The sequence below is a fragment of the Sciurus carolinensis genome, chromosome 16, assembly GCF_902686445.1.
Source record: "Sciurus carolinensis chromosome 16, mSciCar1.2, whole genome shotgun sequence".
In the NCBI taxonomy this organism is placed as follows: domain Eukaryota; kingdom Metazoa; phylum Chordata; class Mammalia; order Rodentia; family Sciuridae; genus Sciurus; species Sciurus carolinensis.
The window spans coordinates 9,428,952-9,453,610 of record NC_062228.1 but is presented as its reverse complement, the minus strand read 5'-3'; the positions used below and the strand labels follow the sequence as shown (position 1 = coordinate 9,453,610).

At 43.3% G+C, this 24,659-nt stretch overlaps 1 protein-coding gene across 4 annotated transcripts in view; it reads right to left on the bottom strand.

Moving 5' to 3' along the window:
- Adamts18 (ADAM metallopeptidase with thrombospondin type 1 motif 18) overlaps nt 1–24,659 on the bottom strand; it is a 130,885-nt gene that overhangs the window by 5,718 nt on the left and 100,508 nt on the right. For all 4 annotated transcript variants that reach the window (XM_047529949.1, XM_047529945.1, XM_047529947.1 and 1 more), the window contains 6 exons: nt 12,897–13,038; nt 10,465–10,591; nt 7,058–7,262; nt 4,231–4,413; nt 2,369–2,572; nt 460–607 (listed from right to left, as the gene is read on the bottom strand). In XM_047529949.1, the coding sequence (XP_047385905.1) occupies nt 460–607; nt 2,369–2,572; nt 4,231–4,413; nt 7,058–7,262; nt 10,465–10,591; nt 12,897–13,038 (1,009 nt within the window). The remainder of the gene's footprint in view (nt 1–459; nt 608–2,368; nt 2,573–4,230; nt 4,414–7,057; nt 7,263–10,464; nt 10,592–12,896; nt 13,039–24,659) is intronic.

The following is a 24,659-nucleotide window of genomic DNA, read 5'->3' as shown; positions in this document are numbered from 1 at the left end:
AGGCCAGCACACATTTGTTGTAATTGACTATAATTTATCTGTCTCCTCAATTAAAATGAGTTCCTTGAGGACGACTCTTGTTCCCTCTTCTATTCCCACTGATTAGCATAATCTCTGACACATGGTGGTTACTTTTTCATGTTTGTTGAACAAACATTGAATTTAAAAAAAAAAAAATGGGTCTTGCAATCTGGCCATTTCCCACTTTTGAAGTAAGAATGAGTGGCTACAAAGCCTTATAGAATTAAAATGTTCCCTCCACACCCGGCAAACTAGATTATTTTGACCGCAAGCACCCCTGAGTTGCAGCTTGTACATGTCCAGGGAGCACCGTCATGTACCTGCCGGTGTGAACGGCAGGCCACAGAGCCGCGCAACACACGAGATGCACAGCCCGAGGGTCAGCTTGTGACAAAGTCTCCAAAGACGAGTGGAACTGACGGGCATGGTGCCCTTTACCTCGCTTTTCAGGCGCTGGACAAAAGTTTGTGTTGCAGGCTCGGAGCACTGGAGGCTTCTGATGGAGCAGGCAACTGGAGGAAGGGTGGCCTTGCTGAACACAGTGGACCGAGCGGGTCTGCACCCCTCCCCCGCAGGTGACTGTGCACTGCAGAGAAGGAAAGGAGAAGGGAGTCAGAAGGGCCCGCTGGATGCTGTCCTCCCCGAGGTCTCTGATGTCAAAGAGAAGGACTCCCCATGTTGCTGACATTACCAAGATGCCTGCCGGTGGAGCCGAGATCATCTGGAGCCGGGCACAGGCACTTAGGGCCCATCCCAACGCGTGTGCGCCTTTGATCTGATTAGAAGGGTCTTAAGCAAAGGCTGTCTAGCCCGAGAGCATGCGTCTCCCAGCTAAGTGACTCATAAAGAGGAGAGGTTCCAGAAGTAGCCTTAAGAACACAGAAACAAACCCAGACACATCTAGGGAATGGGGCTCGGTACTTAAAGAATTCCAGACCAACTTTGCAGATGCCATAGGGGAGGGGATGATTCAAAACTAGGACAGAAAAAAGAACTGATAATCGGAGACACTGGAATTATGCCCTCGGTAATTCTGAATTAGCACGGGAATTGGGTGTTTCCTAAAAGCCAGCAACTTTACTGTCCAATTAAAGATGGTCAGCTTTTTCTTCCAGATAGACAGGGATATAAAGTTATTTCATAAGGGGAATAAATGTTATCAGGGAAAAGTATAGCCCTTTAAATAGATTTTGTTTTGCTTTAAAAATTCAGTAATTTATTAATTTAATGGCGACAGATAAGCCTTCATTTGGGACAAACATCACTATATGACTTTGCATTTGGGAGGAAAAAGTATGAGTTTTAGAATTAGCCTAACATTCGAATATCAAAACCTCTAACCCAGGAGTTGGTGAGATTGTATGAATTTGGGGTTTTGGGGGCCACATGCTGTCTGTTGCAGGAACATAGCAAGAGTCAGTGTGGGCGTGTGGACTGTGTTCTCATAAAAAAGCTTACTTACAAAGAAATGACAGGGGTCAAGGGAACAAATTTGGCACCTTGGCATTTGTTGGCTAAGGCTTGATCTAAATAAATTATAAGAATTGATTTCAAATGTGTAAATCACAAAACCTCAGGGATAAAGAGCCTAGCGTTATGGATCGCATGCTGCCTGGCCCGTGACAATAATCATGCCATTCTCCTCCCTGTTTTATTTTCAGATCCTCCTCGATGGACGTGTGCTTAGGTGGTGAGGTGGGCAGTCTGTGCCAATGTGTGCTGTGAGGAACCAAGAACATCTGCCACAGGCTTTCCCGAGGACATGCTGTTCTCTAAGACTCAGTGTCCCATAAAACCCAAACCAGTGACCCAATGTCTTCAGAAGAAGGGTGCCTCTCACCTCTGATGACAGAGAAGTCAGGTGGCTAAGCTGCCAGGGCTGAACCTCTTCTGTCTCACCTTCAAAATAGGGACGAGACTCCCTGCTAAGAGGACTGTCTCAGGGATCAGCTGAGAGATTGCACACGCCGACGTGGCGCACACAAACGGTTTGGAAAATGCTGGCCGTTACTGTATTATTATTCAAAAACATGATCAGAGAACCAAAGAAGCTGTGGTTGTGAGCAGCATTTCTAAATTAGCAGAGCGTCATGGGCCTGATGTTAAGTGCTCTATACTCATTGCCTCATTTACTTAGCAGAAAAGCAACTCTTCCAGTTTTTATGATTCCAATTTTCTAAATGTGAAAAAAAAAAATTACAGATCAAACTTTAGGGTTGCTTAAGTAGCACAAGCCTTTCTTCTTTATACTCAGGCAAGTGTTCATGTGCTGTGAGCGACCATTGGTGGGCTGCCTCCTGTTTGGCATCTCACTGGTGTGTCAACTCCTAAATCTGCCTGCACCCACCTGTTGCCATGGCGACGAGTACCACCCAGCTGCCGTGTGGTACACTGGACAAGACCTTCGGTTGCAGGTTTCCTCCAAGTCCAGGTTTGGTTTCTTAATGTTGCGGCACCTTCGTTCTGGGAAAGTGACCAGTTTTCCCTGGAAAGTCTTCTCACTGCATTTCAACTCCCTCTTCCTCACACCCAAACCACAGGTTGCAGAACACTAGGGGCCGAGAGAGGAGGCGTGAGATTGCATAGCTCCACGGTCAAATCTGCTGAGCGGAGGTGCTTCTACAGTGTCAACCCTACACCCGTGAGGGACATAATGATAAGCAGCCCAGTCCTGGATACAACAGGCAAGGAGACTAAAGGACAGGGCATTGGAGTGACTTTCACGGAGCTCATTCACACCATAGACCACAGAGACACTGCTCATGGGAACTCAGAGATGCCATGTGGATGTCAGATAAGTTCCTCCAGCAAAAAGATGAGAAGAAGCATTGGGTAGTATTCATTCAGATGCCAGGTCTTTCTGAGGAACTGGGAGCCAAGGAAAGAGAGTCAAGAGACAGCGGAGGGGAAGACGCTAATGAATAATTGTCCTTTATGTGTACCCTGTCTCTCCCTTGATGAGATATAATCTAATGCTGTGTTTTGGCCGAGAGAAAAGAGAGAGAGAAGGATGGAGGCTGATGAAATAACTGGGAGAAACTAAACAGTATTATGGGATAATGGATGGGGCCTCCATGCAGTCAGTAAATCGGTGTCAATATCACATACCGTCCCGGGTGACAGTGAACGCCACCCTTTACGAAGGAGCCAACAAGTACAGCTCCCTTGTAAGGATGAGGCAAGTGGGGCTAGCCCCGGGTTATGCATGTGGCCTTCAGGTTATCATGTCTTTGAAAGAAAACGGGTGAGGAGAAGGGAGACTATGCTTACCATTACTGTGTCATGATATGGACCCGTTTATTGTTTAGACAGAAGGAGGGACAATGGTGCTCACCAAGCTCCTTTATTGGAGCTCATTGTCCCACTATTAATTTTTTTCTCTATCTTTCCTACCAAACTGTAGACTCCTCAAAAGCAGAGACCTCATTTGTCACCGCTGTATGCTTTGGGCTTAGCTCCTTTTCCTCATGTCTGTGAACTCGGTTGAGTTTCCCAAGCCAGGGATGGAGACAGCACCTCGTCCCGCACATGAGCCTGAGGGTACCAACTGGTCTCTTTAGGAACTCAAGGGTATGGCTCCTCTCCATGCCAAACACCTTCATGTTCGGGCTGTCTTACTGCAGGGTCTGCACAGGGCCTCCCCGCCTCTGGGTCTGCCTGCTTTGTGCCTACTCCCTGATTTTTCCACTTGTTCATTTAAAATTTCATTCGAAAAAAATAAAATAAAATAAAATTTCATTCGGTCCCTCAGTACCTATAGGACGTATTCATCGCCAATGAAGTTTCCCAATACACCCCGTGACCTGGCTATACTGAGTGCAATCCTGTCATGAAGAACCTGCCCACCCCCACCTGTGCGTGACTCCTGCTCTCCCTGGAGAGTCTCTTCTGATGAGAACTCTTCCTGAAGTCCAGCTCTGGATGACCTGCAGCTCTTGCACATGTTACAGACTGCTTACAGCACCCTGCACGCCATATCCATTTCCCTTCATGTGCTCTATGAACTTCTGTACCCTTTACCCAGGCATAGGCCTGATAGGTAGGCTGGGCACTTTATCAATGATTGAAGAAATCACTGAGGAGGAGCCAGCAATTAGTAGGCTCCTGGTATATGCGTGCAACAAAAAGGAGCCTGGCAAATTTGGACACTGGAGGATGAGCTGAGCAGTTGACCCCTCCCCCTGCCCAGCAGTGCAGCTGAGCTCATACCTCGCTCCACGAAGAGGTGACCCACTGCAGCCGGTTGTTTTTGGGACATCGTCCTAGCACACAGCCCTCCTGCGCCTCAGGTCTGGGGATGCCGGCGCACAGGTTCTCGGGAAGGGTCTCTGCAGTAGAGCTCTTGCACAGGAGTTCACGCCTCCGAACTCCTCGTCCACAAGTCTTGGAACACTTGAGAAGAAAAAAAGTGCCATTGGCATGCTGTTTCAGTAGATGCTTTTCAGGTGAGTAAATTTCATACTGATGAAGTGTTTGCAAAAATTATTTGTAAGCATTTGAACAAAATTCCCCATCAAGTCCCTTGTAGCAGGAGAAACCTGCCCAGGGGTCCAGGGAAGACTATATAAATTGCCATGATTAGCTTTGCCCTCAACATTCCAAATGGCTTCTGGCTACCCCGGGTCTGAAGATGAGTTATATCCATCACAAGACAGAGGTTTTCTTGGTACAGTGCTAGAAAATGGGACGTGACCTGTCCATTGGGACAATCGTGTATCTCTGCCACAAGATGCAGTAGACCTGGGCACTTGGCCAGAGAGGATTGCTTGTGACTCCAACAAGGAGAATAACAGCAGAAATGTGTGCAGACTGAGAGAATATGGGTGTGTGCTATAGCAACAGCAGGCAGGTAGTCGGAGAAAGGGGGCGCAGGGGACCAGGTTCTTACCCCTGACAACTGTGCTCTCCAGGTATTGTTCTAACTATGGGGAGACCGCATAACACACATCGAACACCTGCATGCAGAGAGCTTCATGATGGGGAAACTACTCTTTCACTCTCATTCTCAGTCTTCAAAAGAATTCTTCAAAAGACTCTCCTTGATTTCAGGGGTTAAAAACTTGTCAAGGTTCTTAGAACGCTGGCTCTAGGCTTGTCCTCAAGGGATACGCCACCATCTTGGCCCCTATGATCTTATCTGTCTCTCAGAAGGACCATATGCCACATGATCTCTCTTACCCAGATTTCTTAATTACAATCAGCAGGGTGTATTCCCAGCTTGCTCAGAGGACCAGTGTGAGAACCTTTGCATTCTTAAGGGAGACAATAATGACATCAGGGAGAATCCCAAGAGCAGCAAATACTTAATGCCTTCCATGTAATGATGTAATTTAGTATGTACACCACAGCCTGCATCACACAACCCTCTAACAACTGTACAACCCAATCACTATCATCCGGGTTTACAGAAGAGGCATCTGAGAATCCAAGGGTTGAGGCATCCTGTCCAAGAAAATCACACAGTTGCCAAGAGAGACAGAGGACAAGTCAGTCTGGTGCCAGACCAGGGAGCCAACCACGACACACATCACCACTCTGCTACACACCAAATATCTAAATGGTCCATTCTTTAACAAAATTCTAACTTTTATGTTTGCAATTCTTTTTTAGAATGGCAAAATGTGCAACCTGTCTCTAAGGAAAGAACAGGTTGCGATACATTCTGAAGAATCTCTTTCATTTCAGGTGTGAGCAGGTTCTCAAAGAAACACATTTGGTTTCAGTAACCAAAATTTTACAAAAGAAAAAATATTTCCATGTGAAATTTGGGGTACACTCTATGAACTAAAGCTCTTCTCATAAGGACCACTTGAAATTCACCGGTCCCTATTATCCATGGCCACCATACACATCTGGCTGAAACAGTCCTTTGAATTCTCCCTTTGTAAATTATAGTTCCCAACTGGAAAGAAAGAGAACAGACTCAACATTATATACTACTTACATGTACCCTCTGTTAAAAATCAATGTGCTCTCTCATTAAGTACCCCCTAGCATGCTCAAAGATATTCTTTCCCACCTCTGGCTTCTTATTCTAATAAAGATGCCCCAACATGGGGTGGGGGAATGTCTTCCTCCCACTTCTGCTGGGGATGTGGTACTACACAGCTCAACTTAAGAAATCAGCACCTTGCATGATACAAGGGACTTGAAGGAAAGGAAACATGGCAGACATATGATCAGTGGCGGCCACCTGGCTTACAGTGCCAGTGACCATTCCCCTGCAGCTTTGAGTTCTTCTCTAAAGTCTGATTGCCATCTATGGATGAGCGGAGGATGAACCCTCTCCCGCGAGGGGGTGGTGGGGTGGGGGTGAGGAGGAAGGACGCCTCTGACGCTTATTCTCTGTGGCAGACACCTGTCCTGAGTGCTGTAGGACACCTGCCTCTCTGCACTAGGTGCCAGCAGCACCCAGTCCCCCCTCCAAGTTGTGACAATAAAAAATGGCAAGGCTTCCCTCCGTGGAGAGCCTCTCCTTCAGAGGGGAATTCTGAGTTGTGAATGACAGACAGTTCAATGTCTCATCCAACCTTATAATGTTAAACCTCTGGGAGTTTGTTTCTCTGGGAGTTTGTGACAGTAGTGAATTGAGATGCCCAGATCCTCTGACTTTTTTTTTTTTAAACTCTCTCTCTCTCTCTCTTTTCCATCAAAGTGACAGTTAAAAATTTTTCCTATGGCTCATTCTTTGCACTTGAGTCTTTCCACTTGCTCTGGAGAACTCAGTTGCCAGGTCTATGTGCCAACCTCTTGCTGCACTTCCTAGGCACCCCAAATGGCCTCTGTGTGAATTTCTAAACCACTAAGGAATATTCTAAGCTCTGGAACAGGGGATCCCAAACTTCAGGTCCCGTAGGCATCACTAAAGAATGATAGCTAAAATGCAGACTCCCAGGTCCCAATGTTAACCCAGCCCGATGCCCCATGAAGATGTAAATGGCTGAGCGCCCCTTGGGGAGCAAAGACACCTTGCTGGTTCGCCACCTTCATCTTGAACTGGGGGCGAGACCAGTGACTCCAAGTCTGTCCCCATTACCTGTGACCAGGGTCCAAGGCTCCATTCTGGAGGGCAGGCGTGGCTGTTGCAGACCTGGACCTGGGTGGGTGTGCTCACTGGGCAGAGGGAGTGCAGCACCGCCTCCTCCTTTTGGAAGGGCTTCTTCTGCACGCACTGCACCTTCCGGCTCTGCTGGCCCCCAGCACACGACCTGCTGCACGCGCTCCATTCACCTGGCAGCCAACTTTCAGCGAAGAACAAAATTACTCAACGAAGCCAAGACTTTGTATTGTCACCGGTAAAGCAGTTACTCTGACAGAATTAGCAGCTAGCGAATGCTTTAGACCCATTGTAAAACCAATAAGGGCAATTGGTAGTAATTGCTCTTTATAGATTTTGAATCATATGCTAAGGTGACTCAGATGTAAGGAAGCACGTTGGATCATCACACCGTTCTAGGAAAAATACATTCCTGCCTTCTGCAGGGGAAGAAATACATGCCATTTTAATATCTGAGCAGTTCATTCAGCCAAATTTATTGGGATCTTAACTATGTGTCAGGGCCTCTCCTAGGCACGGGGGTTGGAAAAATGAATGAGGCAGCATTCTTTCCACCAAGGAGCCTTCAACAGAGCGCAAAGATGGGTGTGTGGGCAGAGAGTACTTTCTGATGTGTGCCGCCATGGGAATTAACACAAAGCACATCACCAGGCTAATGGAAGAGTGGCCGATGGAAGGGGTGGCGTGTGCTCACAGGTCTCACAGAGAGGATTCCTAAGAGGGCAGTTCCCCAACTACTTTTCTGATTATTCTTTAAGTTTACAACTACTTAGAGATCTAACCTCATATTAATGATTGGCAGACCAGTTCTTTCACAACTATCTAAGACTTGGTGTCTGTTGTAATGTCAATCAGTGGAAACTATTCATTCTTTCCAGCAACCGCTGTTGAATAATTGAACTTGTATGATTTGCAGGGATAGCAAAAGACAGACACTCCGGATAGGGCTGTTATGCACTTGAGCCATGGCAATAATGTCTAAAACTGATCTCAAATTCTAAGTATCATTTTAGATAAGACCAAATAGGTTTTTTTTTTTTAAATACCTTTGCAATTCTGTCACTTTCTCTAGTCTTTGTTTTCCTTTGCTTTCTCCTGAAAACTTGATGTGTGAAATTAAAGACCTTTAATCCAGAGAACTAAGCACATGAATTCTAGGAATACACGTGTTCTTAAAACATCACATAATCCACATTATCCTATTTTAAAAAAAGATGATATCCAACAAAATAATTCTTCATATCTACATAATTATTTGTATCTTATAACAAGATATAAATAAAACATTATGAAATTATTAGTTTCCACATTTGCCCCTAAAATGGTAATTTCCTACTAAATTTCACTTTCTTTCATGGGATTACGTGATGAGTTTGGGAAGGTACAAGAGGTAATGCTGGGAGACTTTTGCACGACATGGGGACTTTTCCACGACATGGGAACTTTTCCACAGCTGGCCCCAGCTAATTCTCCACCTTGTGGCAGCCACCGGCACCTTCCGGCCCAGACCTGCATGGTCCATTCACCCTCACTACCTTCTCTGCACTGTACTGCATCTCAGTTTCATCTTCACACACCCAGCTCTGCCCTTCCACTGTGGATTGAGCGGGTACAGGAGCCACAGGCTACTGACCTCCAAATCCCAGTTCTCAGGGGCCTCACGTACAGCAAGTGCTTATGACGTGTGTGTAACATGTGAAAGTAACAGAGTCAAGCAGATAAATCCCTTTGTCCTCCTAGTTCTCAGAGTCTAGGCATGTAAACCCTTCCTTCTACACCCCTGGGGAAGAACAGTCCCTGCGAGGGTCCTTTTTCCCAGCAGAAAATACCGACAAATCATAAGATAGAGGAAAAAGGCAGGGAGCTGAGTCCTGCCCGCACACCACCTCCGCTCTGCAGAACCTGCGGGGTTGTTCTGCTCTTCGTCCCTCACCAGACATCGCGTCTACATGCAGTCACTAGGGAAGCTCGAGGAGGTGGGCACGACCTTGGCATGTCCTTCCATGCACACAGAGAAAAATGAGGGCTCTTTCTCTGGTTGGCTGGAATAACCAATGATGGCGAGGAGGTTTAAAAGCAACCAGCTTGCCATTCGAGTGCTCTGCTTATCCCCGCACGTCCACAGACACACACCCAAGTACACATCACCATCTCCACCACCACCTTGGGAGGTTACTCCACAAGGGTCAAGAGCACTTTCTAACAATCACAAGTGAGAGCCACTGGGATATTTCTCAGGCTCAGTTATTTCTTGGCGAAAGAGGAAAATCCATAAAAGCCCCCTGCCCAAAGTCTTTCTCCTTTTTGTGTTCTAGACCAAGAGAAAAACTGGGTTAACCATTGGGCCTATGGGATTGGTGGGTTGCTGAAACCCCAAACCATTTTGACAAATGCAGTATGAGTTCCAAAGAAAAGATATATAGATCCATATTTAAAAAGATCATGTGATATGATTGCATCACCAAAAACCAGACCCTGCCTACTAAGAGGATCTGAAACACTGGTAACTGCACCCATTGCTTTAGAAGAAACTGTCCATTTATATAAATATATTTGGCAGAAGATAAATCACATAAGAAGAGACTCCAGTTGTCTGGGAAGCTCACTTAAAATTAGTGTTCAAACAATGGTGTGGCAAAAATCAGCCTAAGAACAAACCCACTGAGCTCCCCATGGGGACTGTCATCGGGAGTGGGGATCAGCACTTGGCTTTTGCCTCTTTATTTTGTGTCTTGCTACTATGTAATTTGCATTTGGGGTTTTTCATGGTCTGCACAGCATTATGATTTTTAAATTCTTGGATGGCTTACATAAAAGTTAAGCATACAACCACATGTAAATGTAACTAATATAGAATTGTGTGTTATTTAAATATCTGTTTGATTCAGTTCTGAGAAGTGCTCTATTTAAAAGTTAAAAAAAATATACTTCATAGCCTAAGATAATATTGCTCAAGTCAACTGAGTGTCTAATACAGATTAAGATTTTTCAAGTCATAATTCAGCCCTACTTTAAAAAAAATTTTTAGTGCATCACAGATATACATAATAGCAGGGTTCATTTTGACATTTTAATAAATGCCTAAAATGTAATTATCTTCATTTCAATCCTCTTCCTCTACTCTATTGATCTTTCTTTTATTTAATTTTAACTGACACATTAATAGTGATATATAAAATTGGAATACACATGGTATAGTCATGCATGTACCTACGAGAATTTCATTCCCCAGTTCGACCATCTTTTTTTCTAATTTTACCTGACTTTGCATCTACTTTTCAATCACTCTTAATCAGAAGCATTGACAGTGGGCTTTGCATTATCTCACACCAGCAACAAAGGCATTCACACATAGGTATGAACAGAAAGATTACCAGATGACTTACTAGGCCGGGCAGGAGAAAGCATTGCATATTTTAGGTTCAACTGCTGGCTTGGTTCTTAAATTGCAGAATGAGGAATTGACTTGAGTATTTTGATCTCGTAAGCAAATGGCCTTTACACTTATGTAACCTAATAAGACATCAGAAGTAACAGAGTGAAAATTACAGATAATTAATCAGTTCAATTTGATTCCCAAACTTAGCTTTGGATTTACCAGTGTTCTGATACTCCATTTAGGATACAGAATCCTTTTATGAAAACACTTCCCTTTGATGATTGTAACTAATCTGAATTCCATTTATCTCCAAGATAATAAACTTTATATTTTAACAATTTGAATGCATAGAGTTTTAGTTTTCAATACTATGAGGATTCTAGCATCATAAAGTGATAAATACAACTTTTTGGAAACAGCAACTATAAAAGGAAACACCCCAGCAAGCTTTGACACATCCGATGGAAAATGTTTTCCATAGAAAACCCACTAATGAATTATGTATGGGAAGGCGAAGATTCTGCTTTGTCATGAAGCATCTTGTACTTTCTTACTGAATAGATAGCAGGCTGCAAAACCTGGAGCTCTGGATGTGCACTCTGCCCATCAGCTGGAACTGTGGGCTTGTGGGGTGGCATCTGACTGCCTTGCTTTTACTGTTCATTTTAGGGCTTCCTATTGGAGATATTTTGTGTGTGTGTGTATGAATAATTGCATTTTTTTAGCTCCTCTAGTAGGAAAGCTGCCTCCCCTTTGAATTGTGCTTCTTTTTATTTATGTGGCAATTTCCCTTAAAGTGGACTCGGAGAAGCAAATGAAATGTCCCTCCCGCTAGGATGAGTGGTACTCAGTCCAGCTTCTTGGGTGCGAGCAGGTTTGTTTTAAGGAGGCAGGGATCACAACTACATTGGGATTTCTAGAAATTACTGGCATATTTCCACAGAACTTGTTCATCGGGGCCCTTCTTCTCATATGCCCAGGGCTCATTCTACAGTCTGGGAATTGCATGAAGGCCTTGCTAAATCAAGGCAAGTGGGGAGTTCCCCAAAGACTTCTCCTGCACCCTCATCTTGCCTGGATTTATTCCAAAATAAATCCAAAACTGAATCAAAAATGAATCAACTCTCTTTCCTTCCCCAGGTGATAAGCTTTCCCTGGAAGCAAGAAACAATTGGATGTGTTCTAAAATATATTCTTAAAACACATTTGATATCTGAGAAATTGCTCACAATCTAAGACTCAGCAAAAAGAGAGCAGAATACAAAAATCTGTGTACAGCATGATATCTGTTCAGTAAGAAAGAATACAAAATGATGTTTATGGCATGTGGCTGAGACTGTCAAAACTATGTGTTTTCATATGCAAAGGAGGAAAATAAAGTATCGATGTTGGCTATTGCTGATGAAAGAATTCAGGGGAATTATCTTTATAACAGATTGCCATTAAAGTATTTATTATAAAGATGTATTATCTTTTAATATTTTCCATGTGCATTTAAAAATATTTTCTTGTATTTTTGTTAATTAGCAAGGCTACCTACAGATAAGCCTTACAGACATTAGAGTTTCTTCATTTTCTGTATCTTTGCTCTATTCTTGATTCAAAGAGGTCTCACTTTGCTGAGTGGGATGGGCCAGGAGGAAGACCTACTGTCACCTAGTGCTCTTGACAGTAGGAAATAAGCGACCAACCATCATGTTCTGGTTTCACGGATGTGTTGATGACCTCTCATTCTTTTTCCCCAAGGAGCAAGTGAGACAACTATTGACACCTACAAATAGGTGACATTTCTGGCATGTATATAAAATTCCTTCCCTCTACATGTTAAGTGGATGGTTGCTGTTCTTTCCTGGCATGGGTTATTTCTTGAATTAAACTCACTTCTCTCCTGAAAGAGACTTCCTTGACCTTACTCCTAATGGCACGGGATGACACAGTATTCCCATTTCAGACGGTCATCTTAAGTTTGCCTGCTTGTGTTCTCACTTGTCTTAATCCCACTGTCTATAAGTCTAGTAAGATGTCAATAACAAGAGAAAGCAGGCAAGTCAGGATTGGGAGAAAGTGAACCGTAATCAGAAAACAAAGAGACAGAAAGACATAACAAGAGAAAGACATACACCTCTCTCTTCCTATCTCTCTCTGTATACATGTGCTTATATTTATAAATAAATGTATTTCATACATTCCCCCCCCATAAGGTTCAAGCATGTAATTTTTGAGCTTTGATTGTGGTTGATTTGAACTTTGTGAGAATTTGTTCTTTTCCACAAAGGAAAATTCTCCAATAGTACAATAATTACGTTTCGTAGTGATGGTTCCCCTGAAAGACAGTCCTTTGGTGACTTATCGAAACCAGGCATTGTTAAAGAGTCCTGGAGTGAAACCCCTATTCTTAGAGGAGACAGGCTTGGAAGACAGAATCAGGAAATGGTCTACCTCCGCCGCAGGAGACGGAGCAATCCGACTGCACTGTACTCCAGGTGTGGTGGTGTCTTTTTGTAGCTGGCTGAGTTCCATTCGTGGCCTTGGGAAGTGCATACTTCCAAGCTATCCCTGGATTTTTGCCTTGCATCAGAATCTGGGGATGGAATGAGATAAAAATCAGAGATCAAGATACAAGTCAGACCCTGGCATTCCAGAAATCTTGCTAAACTTCTTAAAGATACTTGTAAGTCATTTTGAGCTTAAAGCCAATTTGCTTCATTGTTCCCAAGAATGTTTCATGTCAATTTAAAGTTTTCCCATGATACTTTAAAATATGATCATTTATAAGATGAAACTATGATTTAGATAGACGCTAATATGCAAAGCACAATTTGCTGTTTTCCATAAGCACACAATCTTTAACTCCAGATATACCTATCGATAAAAATATGTGTGTATATACACACACACATACAGTTTTTACAATCAAATGAAGAAAAGCTTTGGAGTTGGGTCTCCACCCTACTCAAACTGGAAGGCCTGGCATGGTCCACATCCACTCAAAGGCCCCCGCAGATAAGTGGGGCTGAAATGGAATCTATGCATATCCATTTTTATGCTGTATCTTTGGCTATAACTTATAAACTTACTCCTGAGTGTTGATAGCAGGTGAGCATAGGAGAAGCACCCCAAACCATAGGATACCCCACTTAGAGTTGCCTAGAATCAACTCTAGAATCCAAATGGGTTTCCAATAGAATTTCCAAAGAGAACTTGCCCCAGAAGAATGGGTCTATTAATTGTGTGCTAGGTCTAGTAGGTACTGAGAAAAGAAAGCCAGAGTTGGTTTGGTAATATGTGGACTGGGATGTATTGAGCCTCAAACAGGCAAGGACTCAGGGTAAATCTGATCTCCTAAGGTCTGACTATGAGGATGAGAGCAATCTTTATTGGGCATTTCCAAGGTGCCATGCACTCTGAGGGACATTTTCTGTGCATTATCCCAACACATTCCTCCAACAACTCTACAGTGCAACTGCCTATTTTTCCATTGAATAAAAGGAGAATATGTATAAGATCACACAAGTGATTGGAGAACAAGCCTAAATAAAAACCTCCCCAAAATGTGTCTAAACAGAGCAATGGATCACCTTGTTTTTGATGAGGGCAAAAGTCCTGTTTTTAATGCCCTCTTTTCTTAACTGTTCCCTTTTATTTTTTTCCTTCCAAGTTCAAAAGCAAAGCATGAATATAAATAACTAGCTTTCTCCAGCTCCATGAGTCTTATGGAAAATCCATTACCACCAGAACTGGGCATTCATGCCCAAGAGGCAAAAACTACTACTAGTTAAAAATAGGATCCTCTGGCTCTATCTCTGTCTGGTGGGATCCCACCTCAATTAAAGCTGGTGGGTGGTGGCTTTTCAAGGACCTCCACTACACCAGACTACTTTTTAGGATGCTACCAAATGATTTCCACTTTACTATTAGCTTAAGCGTTTCCAGGAACGTTATGGATGACATAAGATTCCATGGTGTGGACATCTCTTTGTAGGGCAACAAAACAAATGTGGGTGCTACCCAGAAACAACCAAAATGTTAACTGATGGACCTGTGTTACCCTCACCTCAACGGAGACAAACTTGAAACCACATGAGAGGTAGCACCATTAAAATGAATGGTGGGCTGGGGATATAGCTCAGTTGGTAGAGTGCTTGCCTTGCAAGCACAAGGCCCTGGGTTTGATCCCCAGCACTGCAAAAAACAAACAAACAAACAAAAACAAATGGTGTCAGATCCTCATTAATTGCCAATGAAAATCTTTTCAAAATCAAAGTCCCAGGGGTCATTTTGTTTTGAAAACCTTTCTAGTCTTTGCTTTTCCTATTTTTGCAGCTAAGCCATACAGTTGTTCTTGGAATCATGTGTTCAACTTAAATATTCACACATCTTGAATAAATACCATGCTTTCCTTATTTGGCATTTCTAGTGTTTTTGTTAATGTTTTCATGTGGTATAAATGCAGGCACCTTAGAGTTTTATTTACGAGCCAAGTAGAATTGAGGGCAATTCTACTTGGTGTCCGTTGATATTTCAACTGATAATCCTGGTGCCCGTTGATATTTCAACTGATTTTCTGTTGAAGATAATCCTGGTGCCCGTTGATATTTCAACTGATTTTCTGTTTCATTAAAGTGTATTTCAAATGTGATACTTACGGTTGTTATTTTCTTTGTGTAACAAAAATGCAGAGATTTTGTAGGGAAGAAAATAATACAGTGTATTACATCAACAAATATGGCAATAAAATGCAGGTGAGTTGGGTGAAAGCTAGGGAGAGCTACAGCCCGTGAGGCAGGACCATGTTCCGCTATAGTGGAATCACATCACACATGGATGTGAAGGAGAGAAAGTGTCAGTACTACACGGAAAAAATTTTACTTACCCATCTCCATTTTCTAGACCACCCAGGCCCCCAACCATGCTAGATTCTGATCTGTACTGACACAGGGGACTGGATCTTCAATGGAAATGCAAAGAAACTATAAAAGAGAGCTTTTGCCTTTTGAGCTTCAAGGACTTAGATATTCTGGTGATTTGAGAATAGCTTAGCGAAGTTTCAACAAGCATTTGCAATATATTCTATTTCCATGTTTTAGAGCCTGCACACATGGCATGTGGTTTCACTGCAAAAACATGTTGTGAACATGTTGGAAGATGCATTTGAGAGAAAAATTAGACTGAAGATGAAAGCAGCTGTTTGTTTCCCTTTATAGCAAAAAAAAAAAAAAAATCCTCTAAGAGTTGTTTTTACTCTCTGCTTCCTTGTCTCCTCATCCACCTGTTATCCTCCCCAATCAGATCTCCCTCTCAATCACATCACTGAAACTGCTCTTTCAAGGTCCCTTGTCACATCCCGGTAGTTAACAGTCCTTGTCTTACATTGGACACAGTTGATCACTTCCTTTTTCTTTTTTCTAACCACCAAACTCCCATTTTCCCCCTCCAACTTCACTTACCTTCATTCCTAGTCTCATTTGCTGAATCTTCTTTATCTCCTCTCTATTCATTGTCAAAGTGACCTCAAACTTAAATAAATTTAATCTAACCATTCGTGGCTGATGGCTGCCATATTGGGTGCACAGCTGTTTGTGAAACCTGGCCTCTAACCTCCCATTAACCTGTCTGACTGCCTACCTGGCATTGGTTCTTGAATGTTTAAAAGGTGCGTACACGTCCAACACTGAATTCATCATCTCCTGTGGCCCCAGAAAGGCTGCTCCCCCCTCAGTCTTCCCCATCCACAAAATGACAGCCCCCTCTTCTCATTGTTTAGGCCAACATGGAATCTTGGAGGCATCCTGGACTCTTCTTTTTTCTCATAACCCACATTTACAAGGCCAGGAAATGGGGTTATCTGTGCTTTCAAAACACTTCTTATCACCTCTCCTGTTACTGCCACTGTCCTGAACTAAGCCACCATCATCTCTCCTCCCACTTCCATGCCCAGGGCACTGAAAATAGCACTCTGGGGAGGAGGAGAGGTGATATCCTCCAGTGGAGGAGATGGGGCAGGCCCACAGGTGAAAATAATTCAATGACAGTTAATCAACAGGTTAAAAGCATAGAGCTATAGAACCTGCCAGGGTTGGAAATCAAAGGCTTTTGTGAAACTGGAGGGGAAAATCACCTGAAATCGCACAGTCACCTAAAGCAGCTTGGTTGCCATTATCTTATTAACAAACTATCTTCTGGCCAAGAAGCTGCAAAGCAACAAATAAAAAAGAGCTTATGTTTTCTTTGAGGCTTTCTATTCCCCACAGAGGACAGATGGGGTTTCCCACCACCCTTTCCCCAAAATTAAAATAAAAACATGAAAGGATCCTCAGAAAAATAAAACACTTGAGCTAAAAGTAAGAATAACACTGAACAGAAAATCTAAAAGCAACGGGGAAATGAATCCATTTCACATTATCAAGGTTATAAGGAACTTATGTATCCAGCCAAAGCGAGATGAGAAATGGCCCAAGGTACCGTAAGTGCTCACAGGAACAGGCAACTTTAAATTAGCAACTCATAAAACACACAGTGGCTGGATGCCTGCGTATGCATGTTCCATTACAGTTTTACGGCCACGGGTGTACACAATACATTTGCTATTTTTGAACATGTTGATGCTTCCAGTGAATGCATACATAAATAAACCACTCAGCTTTACAACATCAAGTGACTCAAGACTTGACTTTAGAGGCTATGTAGCTATCAATTCACATGCAGAGCTGTGTGATCTCGTAGGCCTGGAGACAATATCTGTAAAGACCAGGAGCAAGGTGACTTAATAATTTATTATAACATCAACTCACAAAGGCCTCTTAAAGGAAGTAAGAACTTGAACAGAGGAGGCCAGATGTATGAAAGTGAGGACAAGCCAATTATCACACCGTGTTAGTCTCAGGATGAGTCCTCTCCTCTGCCCTTTTCCTTATCCTGTATTAAGGAGGAAGGGGACCAGGGACAGAACAGAGAAGTTGCCTCTTATCTTCTATGCTGTGCTTGTAATGCCTGGGAAACAGACTGTCTGCCTGTCTGGCTGATAGACTCTCTGTGGGTCTCTCCTGTTCTCAGAAAGACTGAGTTTTGTAAAAGAAATCAGTTTTTCCCTCAGGAAGAATGACCAATAATTTATGGATCCAATGCAAAATGAAAATTCAAGACCCCCTTTAGCAGAGCATTCACACAAACCCAGAGCCCTTTTGAGCACAAGGTCATCTGCAACTCCATAGGTTCCATAGCCACGAAACCAGTTCTGCCAAACTTAGAATCGGGGATCTCCTCAAGTGGGTTAGTTTTAAGACCCGAGTCCAGATTTTTCAAATTTGAAATGACTTCTCCTTGCCTTCATGGATGGAGACCATATGCCCCAATTTGGTGGCCTGGTTTGCCCCTAAGCACATCAGTGTGACCAGTGTTTTAACCACAGACGGCACCTCCGCTGTGAAGCGGGAGGATCGGCAGAGGTGTGCACCGGCACACGGCCAAGAGTCCAACTTCTGAGTGCTGGAGAATGCACCCAGGGTAGCACATAATTTGAAAAGGAATATGCATCACCTACGAAGATTTTCACACCTTTTCAGTGACCTTGTCAAGAGCACTCGGTTGCTTTCCGCAGCACTAGTGGAGAGCGAGGAATGCCCTCCAGGTCCCCGGAGCACCCATCCTGCTGTCACGGCATGACGTCACCACAATGCCACTTCCGGCCATCCCAGGCTGCACGTCAGACAGTGTAGCCAAGCTGTTAAATGCACAAATTTGGAAAGACTGCTAGTGATTCAGTCTACTTAACTGGATGTAGTCCAAAGAATTTTCGAGCCAACTGGCATTGGGTCTCTAATTTACAGCTGGCAAGTAACCTCCTTAAATGCTTCCAGGTCCTCAAAAGAACTGTTTAATGTCTACCTTTAACACACGAACCACCTGACTTCAGACACAACACTCAGCAGCTTTTGACCGCAGGGTGCAGAGTTATAAAATTTACAGCTTCTTAAGTTGGAAAACCACAGACGAGGCTGGGCTCTACCAACTGCCCTCTAAAGGAGGGGGAGGTAATAATGTATTTTCTGCCTGGGGCACACAAAGTTAAAACAAAGGACACTTGGAGTAATCTTGGGTAATTACCCTCCTTTCTTTCGCTTCCACTTTTAATTTTATTTAATGCATGCTAGGAAACCTGTTCTTTTAATCTTCCACAATATATTTGATTGCTTTAAAAGTAATAAGAACAATACTTACTGAATGCTTCTTGTGTGCCAGGTAAAACATTGTAAATACATTCTTTTAAAATTGATAATATAAAAAGGCTCTATTAATATTCCAGTCGTATAGGTAAATAAACCAAAGCCCAAGGTCACAGAGCTGGTAGGAAGCTGCAGTGGACTCAGTTCTCCGGTGTCATCTGACTCCAAACCCCGACATCTTAACTCTCACAACAATGCCTCCCAAACATGGCGATGGTGTCCAGGATTCTAATTTTAAATTTTAAACTGTGTTAAATTTTGGAAAGGTTTTTTTATCACTGGGATTCCACAGCAAGCTAAGACGTTACTGTGTGATACAGGATTCAACCCTGAAATGTTTACTTCTTGAACATGCTATTATCTAATTTAAACGTGATTCTTAATCTCCTCTATTTTCCCCCTGCTTTTATTTGTTTTATGGACTCGTTACTTGAACAACTGCAATCCTACAGACCCTACTGCTTGGTCCTTCCTTGATCAGCCTCATAATGCACCACGGTACATGTCTCAAGAAGGAGCGGTTTGGCAGGGCCGATTCACGGTTTCCTAAGTTCACATGCTTTCTGGATCCCTGTGTGAGGTTGAAATGCAGCCAGTCCGCTTTGCCTTCTTGCTTTTTGGAAGCTTGAAGAATCCGACCAGGTATCATCCCTGCTATTAGGTGTGAGTGAGTCGGCTTTGACAAGAGGCAGTAAGAGGGAGACCCTAGCTAGGGACTTGGAAAATGCATCCGGGAGGCAGCTTGGAAGGTGTGCGCTGACGCACTGACTCTCCACCCGGCTCAGAGGCGACTCATCAGCCTTCCTCAGAGCGCAGTGAGCAGAAATAAATAGCATCCTCCAGCCCGGCGCAGAGGTGTCTGCCACGAATTAACCGGAGGCCCCAGCTTCAAACGGCAAAGGGCCACCTCCAGATGAAGGACGTGCCACTGCCAGGTGACCTCAGAGTCGTCCTCTCGAGGTTGAGTTTTATGTCATCTGTTCTGAATTAGCTCTCCAGTACCTCCTGGCCTCTGTCGCGTCTTGCGTCTTCGCTCAGACCACGCTGCTTGGCTGATCTCCTCTCCCCTGCACCGATTTTATCTAGAGCCACATCTTCAGTCATTTCAGCCCCTGTCCCTCGGGGAGGATTTAGCCGGCAGGGTCGCCAGGAGGGAGCTAGACCAGAAGGTAATTAATACTTCGTCAACGCTGCTCACACGCTATCATCTCATTGATCAATGTGCCTGTCCACCTGGTCCCCTGCCACCCCATCATCTTCTTTTTGCCAAAGAGTGGAGGAAGTTGTTTATTACAGTAATTTTCTTTCGATGTCTTTTCCTGCCTCGAAACTAGCCTGGGGTGAACCTATTCCTCACTCCCTGTCATTGCAGAAGCCGCTGCGTGTTTCAGCTTCAGGATTCCCCTCGGGACGCTCTCCAACAGGAGCGGGCTTTCAAAGAGTTAATCACCCCTTTCTGCTGCTTCGCCCAGGAAAAAATAAAATGCTGACATTAAAGAGAGTCTTTCATTTTCTAAGACTTTTTTAAAAAGCAGCACTGTAAAAATACGGACGATCAGATTTCAGTGGTAGACTAGCAACCTGTGTTATCATGTCGTTCTCCATTGCTTGGATGAGCAGACGGGGATGAAGTCACTTTATAATGAAAAACTCACGACAATTTCCTCACGGCCCCTCCGACCGCTTGACGCTTTGATAGAGAATCTGACTCACTCCCCGTGGCCTGTGCACGTGTGGGAGATGACAGAGTGACAGACACTGAAGGCGGGGGAGGAGAGGTGGTACAAAAGCTATTCTTCAGTCACCTCCAGATGCCGTGTCATCTCTACAGGGACACCTTAGCGCATCTCACAGTGCAAGACTTTTTGCACTAGAATCCTTACTGCCGAGGCCTAAAGATGTCTAGTCAACAACCTTTTCCACAGTACTTAAACAAAGAACTAAGGAAGTGACCTTAAATCCCCTGCATCTAAACCTCAAAATGGAAAGACACACAAGCCCAGTGCAGACGACTTCTTCAGATAAAATGAGGGTTTGCAACTGAGCTGTGTAAATTTCAACTCTGGTTCTTAGTAGTCACACTTCCATCACTTGAAACTTTCATTCTTGTACCACATTTCCCCAATACACACTACGCTAGGCTTGGGGGAGGGAGTTCGGAACTAACACACATATTTTTGTTCCCAAACCCAATAAAACAAACATAATACGGGGACTACTGATGCATAATGTCCTAGACACTATCAAAATAAAAGCTCACTTTTAATCCTTCAGATGACCAACAAGTATATAAGTTCAATTAGGTATTATTTTTTAATCTTCATGCCAGACTTAGGTTGTAGAGAATAAGTTGAAATAGATGGAAGTTATCTAGTTTATAAAAACTGTATCTATAGTGATCTCAGAAAGCATACAGTTGCCAGATTAAGGTTTATTTCTTCTTCTGCTGGAGCATGTGTGTCTGTGACTAGCTTTTTCCCTGGGCAATGAAGAAATATATATACATATACATATGCGTGCGTACATTTTCAAAATAGAAGTGTGATTGACAGACTTAAATAATGCCTAAAAATTTCAAGGCCTAAAACAATCAGACAAATCCTTGATTACCCTAAGGAACGTCCCTTGGCCACCGAGGAAATCAGTGAGGTCGGCACTGTTTAAACTGACATCCACCTGCTGCCAATGTTGAATCCATCAGAGCCCAAGGAGAATGACTGTCTCTAATAGAGACTGCATTTTAAAGTTGGACTGGCTCAGGACTTAGTGATAAAAGTGAAAGTCTGTTTTCCATTTAATTTAAACCTTGAGCTTAGACATCCTGTACAGTTTTGACATATAAAAATAACCAGAAGCAGAAGACAACTTTTATTTGGTGTCAGGCCATGCCCTTGTGTCCTGGGGTTACCTGACAGCAGTCAATTACTCCCAGGATTGCATTACTCTGCTCTGCACGGAAAACACCAGGCGTATGCGCAAAGATCTGGAGCCCACCATTCTGGGAAGGCAAAACCTCCTCTCGGGCTGAGGTGAGCCTTCTGTGAACCAGTTGGTCGGCAGCTTCCTATGGGTAAATCATTCACACCGACCCAGCAAGCCGAGTACTTCAGGAAGCACACTGATTCCTCAAATGCATTTTAGGGGATCAAATTTCATCACTTTAAAAATGCTCTTCACTGTACTTAACTGTAGACGGCGTGGCTCTGAGGCCAGTCCTACAAGATGATCAAACACAGTGGTTTTATACTACAGATGTCTAGGGGTCTTCAGAGGACAGAAGATCTGCTCTCCTGGCTCCCAACTTTCAGGACAGAAGTTCTTCTTTCATTGAGTTATTTTTCTAGCCTCAAAGTAAGATTTTTCAATTTGAAAGAAGGTTTTCACTTTTTTCTTTTTTCTTTTTTTGGTTTCAGGAATGGAACAGGAGCTTTTAACCACTGAGCTACATCCCCAGCCCCTTTTTTATGGTTTATTTAGAGGCAGGGTCAAAGTTGCTGAGGCTGGTGTTGAACTTGCAATCCTCCTGCCTCAGCCTCCTGAGCCGCTGGGACGACAGGTGTGCGTCACTACACCTGGCAAGGTCTTACACTTTGCGTGGATAAATTTTATCATTGGGTGTCATTCACTGTGTGAGTGTGTTCCATAATGTTCTAGATACCATGTCAGTTGTTGAATCTACAAAGAAGTCATCCTCCGATAACACAGGGTTGCTGGTACCAGGTGCTGTGGGACACGGCATAAGGCATCTGGTCATCCTGACGAAGTCACTTCCCAATGAAAAACTCAAGACCCAGGTACTCTAAGTGATTCCTCCAAAGTCACAGAGGGACAGTGAGTCACAGCATGAACTACATGTTCCTGTCTAACCCCAAAAGAATAGGGCCAGGTACCAAGGCATTCTCTGAACACTCTTCAGACTTGAGACCATAAAGTTTGACTGCCAGGATTTGTGTCTTAACCATTGGTGCTTCTTATCTAGCACAGGGTTGGGTGTCAAATGATTTCTCAACATCTCTTTCATTTTTTTTTTAAATCAGATGTCAAGAGGAACAAAGAGAAAAAAATTTCTTTCCCCGTAATAACTAAATCAATATGTCTTGAGATGGTCGGAGATAGGAATTAGCTAAGATACTGGGAGGATATGCTGCCACCCACGTGAGTCAGAAAGAAGAGCCTGACCCTCACAGTGGAACCCTTGTTTGTCTTGGCAAACACACCCTTGTGCTGAATTTTACACTATAATGAGAACTTAGTGAATATGCAGCAATTTTAAGTGGCCAAAGAGAAAGTGCCTTTGTTTGTAGACTTATACTTTCTGTGGATGGAACAGCATTTTCCACTTTGGTAGGTTCCCACACTCTGATTTCAGCGTCCCACAGGATTGTAAAACATATTCAACATTTTTATATTGGAGCGAACGTATTTTTGGCTCCCGAAGTATTCATTTTGGTTCAATTGATAGTTGCTGTATGGAGAGAGGCATATGAACTTTATTTAACTTCCTTTAAAGAATAAAGTCATGGGTCACTTGGATATCAAGATACAGTCTAGTTTTGCAAAATTGTTATTCATTACTTATTTTCCTTTTAAGTTTCTAAAGTAACTGCTCTATCAACTTTGGAAAGATATAAGCATATGATTAAAACTGACCAGAAATTTGATGTTCTCCTGAGAATAATAAAGTATAATTTAAATATTAAAGATATTAACCCAAATTCTTTTAAAAGATAAAATAGACATAATGTGGGGGTACTGGAGTTGATTTTTTTTTAACCTTCAAATACACTTGTGACTTTTGAATGAAACCATAAATCCTTTAAAAATACAAATAAGGCATGTCTAATTAATCATGCAGGTTTCTACCCACATAGTTTTCTGACAGCTCCCATTTCAAGGACATTAATTTAAGCTTTCATTGAATCTGAATGAGTACATAAAAGACTTTGGAAAACAATAGCCGAGCAGATGTGACCTTACTCCACCATGGCGAAACTAAAATTTTGTATTCTTATGGATATTATTCTAGCTAGTTCTTATTGCATTTATGTGTAGTAAAAATATATATATATTTGAGCCAGGTGCAGTGGCACATGCCTGTAATTCCAGTGGTTTGGGAGGCTGAGGCAGGAGGATCACAGGTTTAAGGCCAGCCTTAGCAATTCAGGGAGGCCCTTAGCAACTTAGTGAGACCTTGTCTCTAAAGAAAAAGTAAAAAGGGCTGGGGATGGAATCTTGTACCCAACTCAAAGGTTTAGTTTTTGTCAAGGCTAAGTGTGCAGCTGAACGAGACTTGGAGTTGAGCTTTCAACAAGACCCACAGAGGCTCAACCGGAAGCCGGTATCTGCCCAGGGACAACATGTCAGTTGTTACATTTGGTCAACAACAAGGGGACAAGGGGACAGGCAACGAGGGGACATTTCAGGTTTTAAAGATAAAAGTAAGGAGCTCAGTCTCTGCCTGTCACTCTCCATCATTTCTCCTCTTATTCTTTGTTGTGGTTTTTCTGCAGAGAATATATGTTTTAACAGCGAAACTTAAATTACCAACAGAGCTGTGAAGCCCGGGAAGGGTTTTGTGGTGATGAACAAAACCAGAGAGAGAAACAACAATAAAAAAAAAAAAAAGGCTTGCTTGTCATGAAGTAGCAAAAAGCCTGTTCCTCAGCAGGAGTGATCTGCACTCTGTTCTGATTGCCTGTGGCAGAAGCCGGGAGAGGCACCTCGCCCCGCTTCCTGAGTCGCATTTCTTTTTGTCCCCAGCCCCAGAACGCAGTCTGGATACATTTGCTTAGTGATGGATCAAAGGCCTCTTGGCACAACCCGGCATCTGCCACTGATGCCTTTCAGGCTGAATGTACTTCTCAGAAGGGAAAGAAGTTTGCTGTGCAGAGCTTGATAAAGAGAGTGGGGGAAGCCCTCCCTCCAAGAAAAAAAGATTGAAAAATACCTAGAACACTAACTGGGGAATCAAATCTTATGC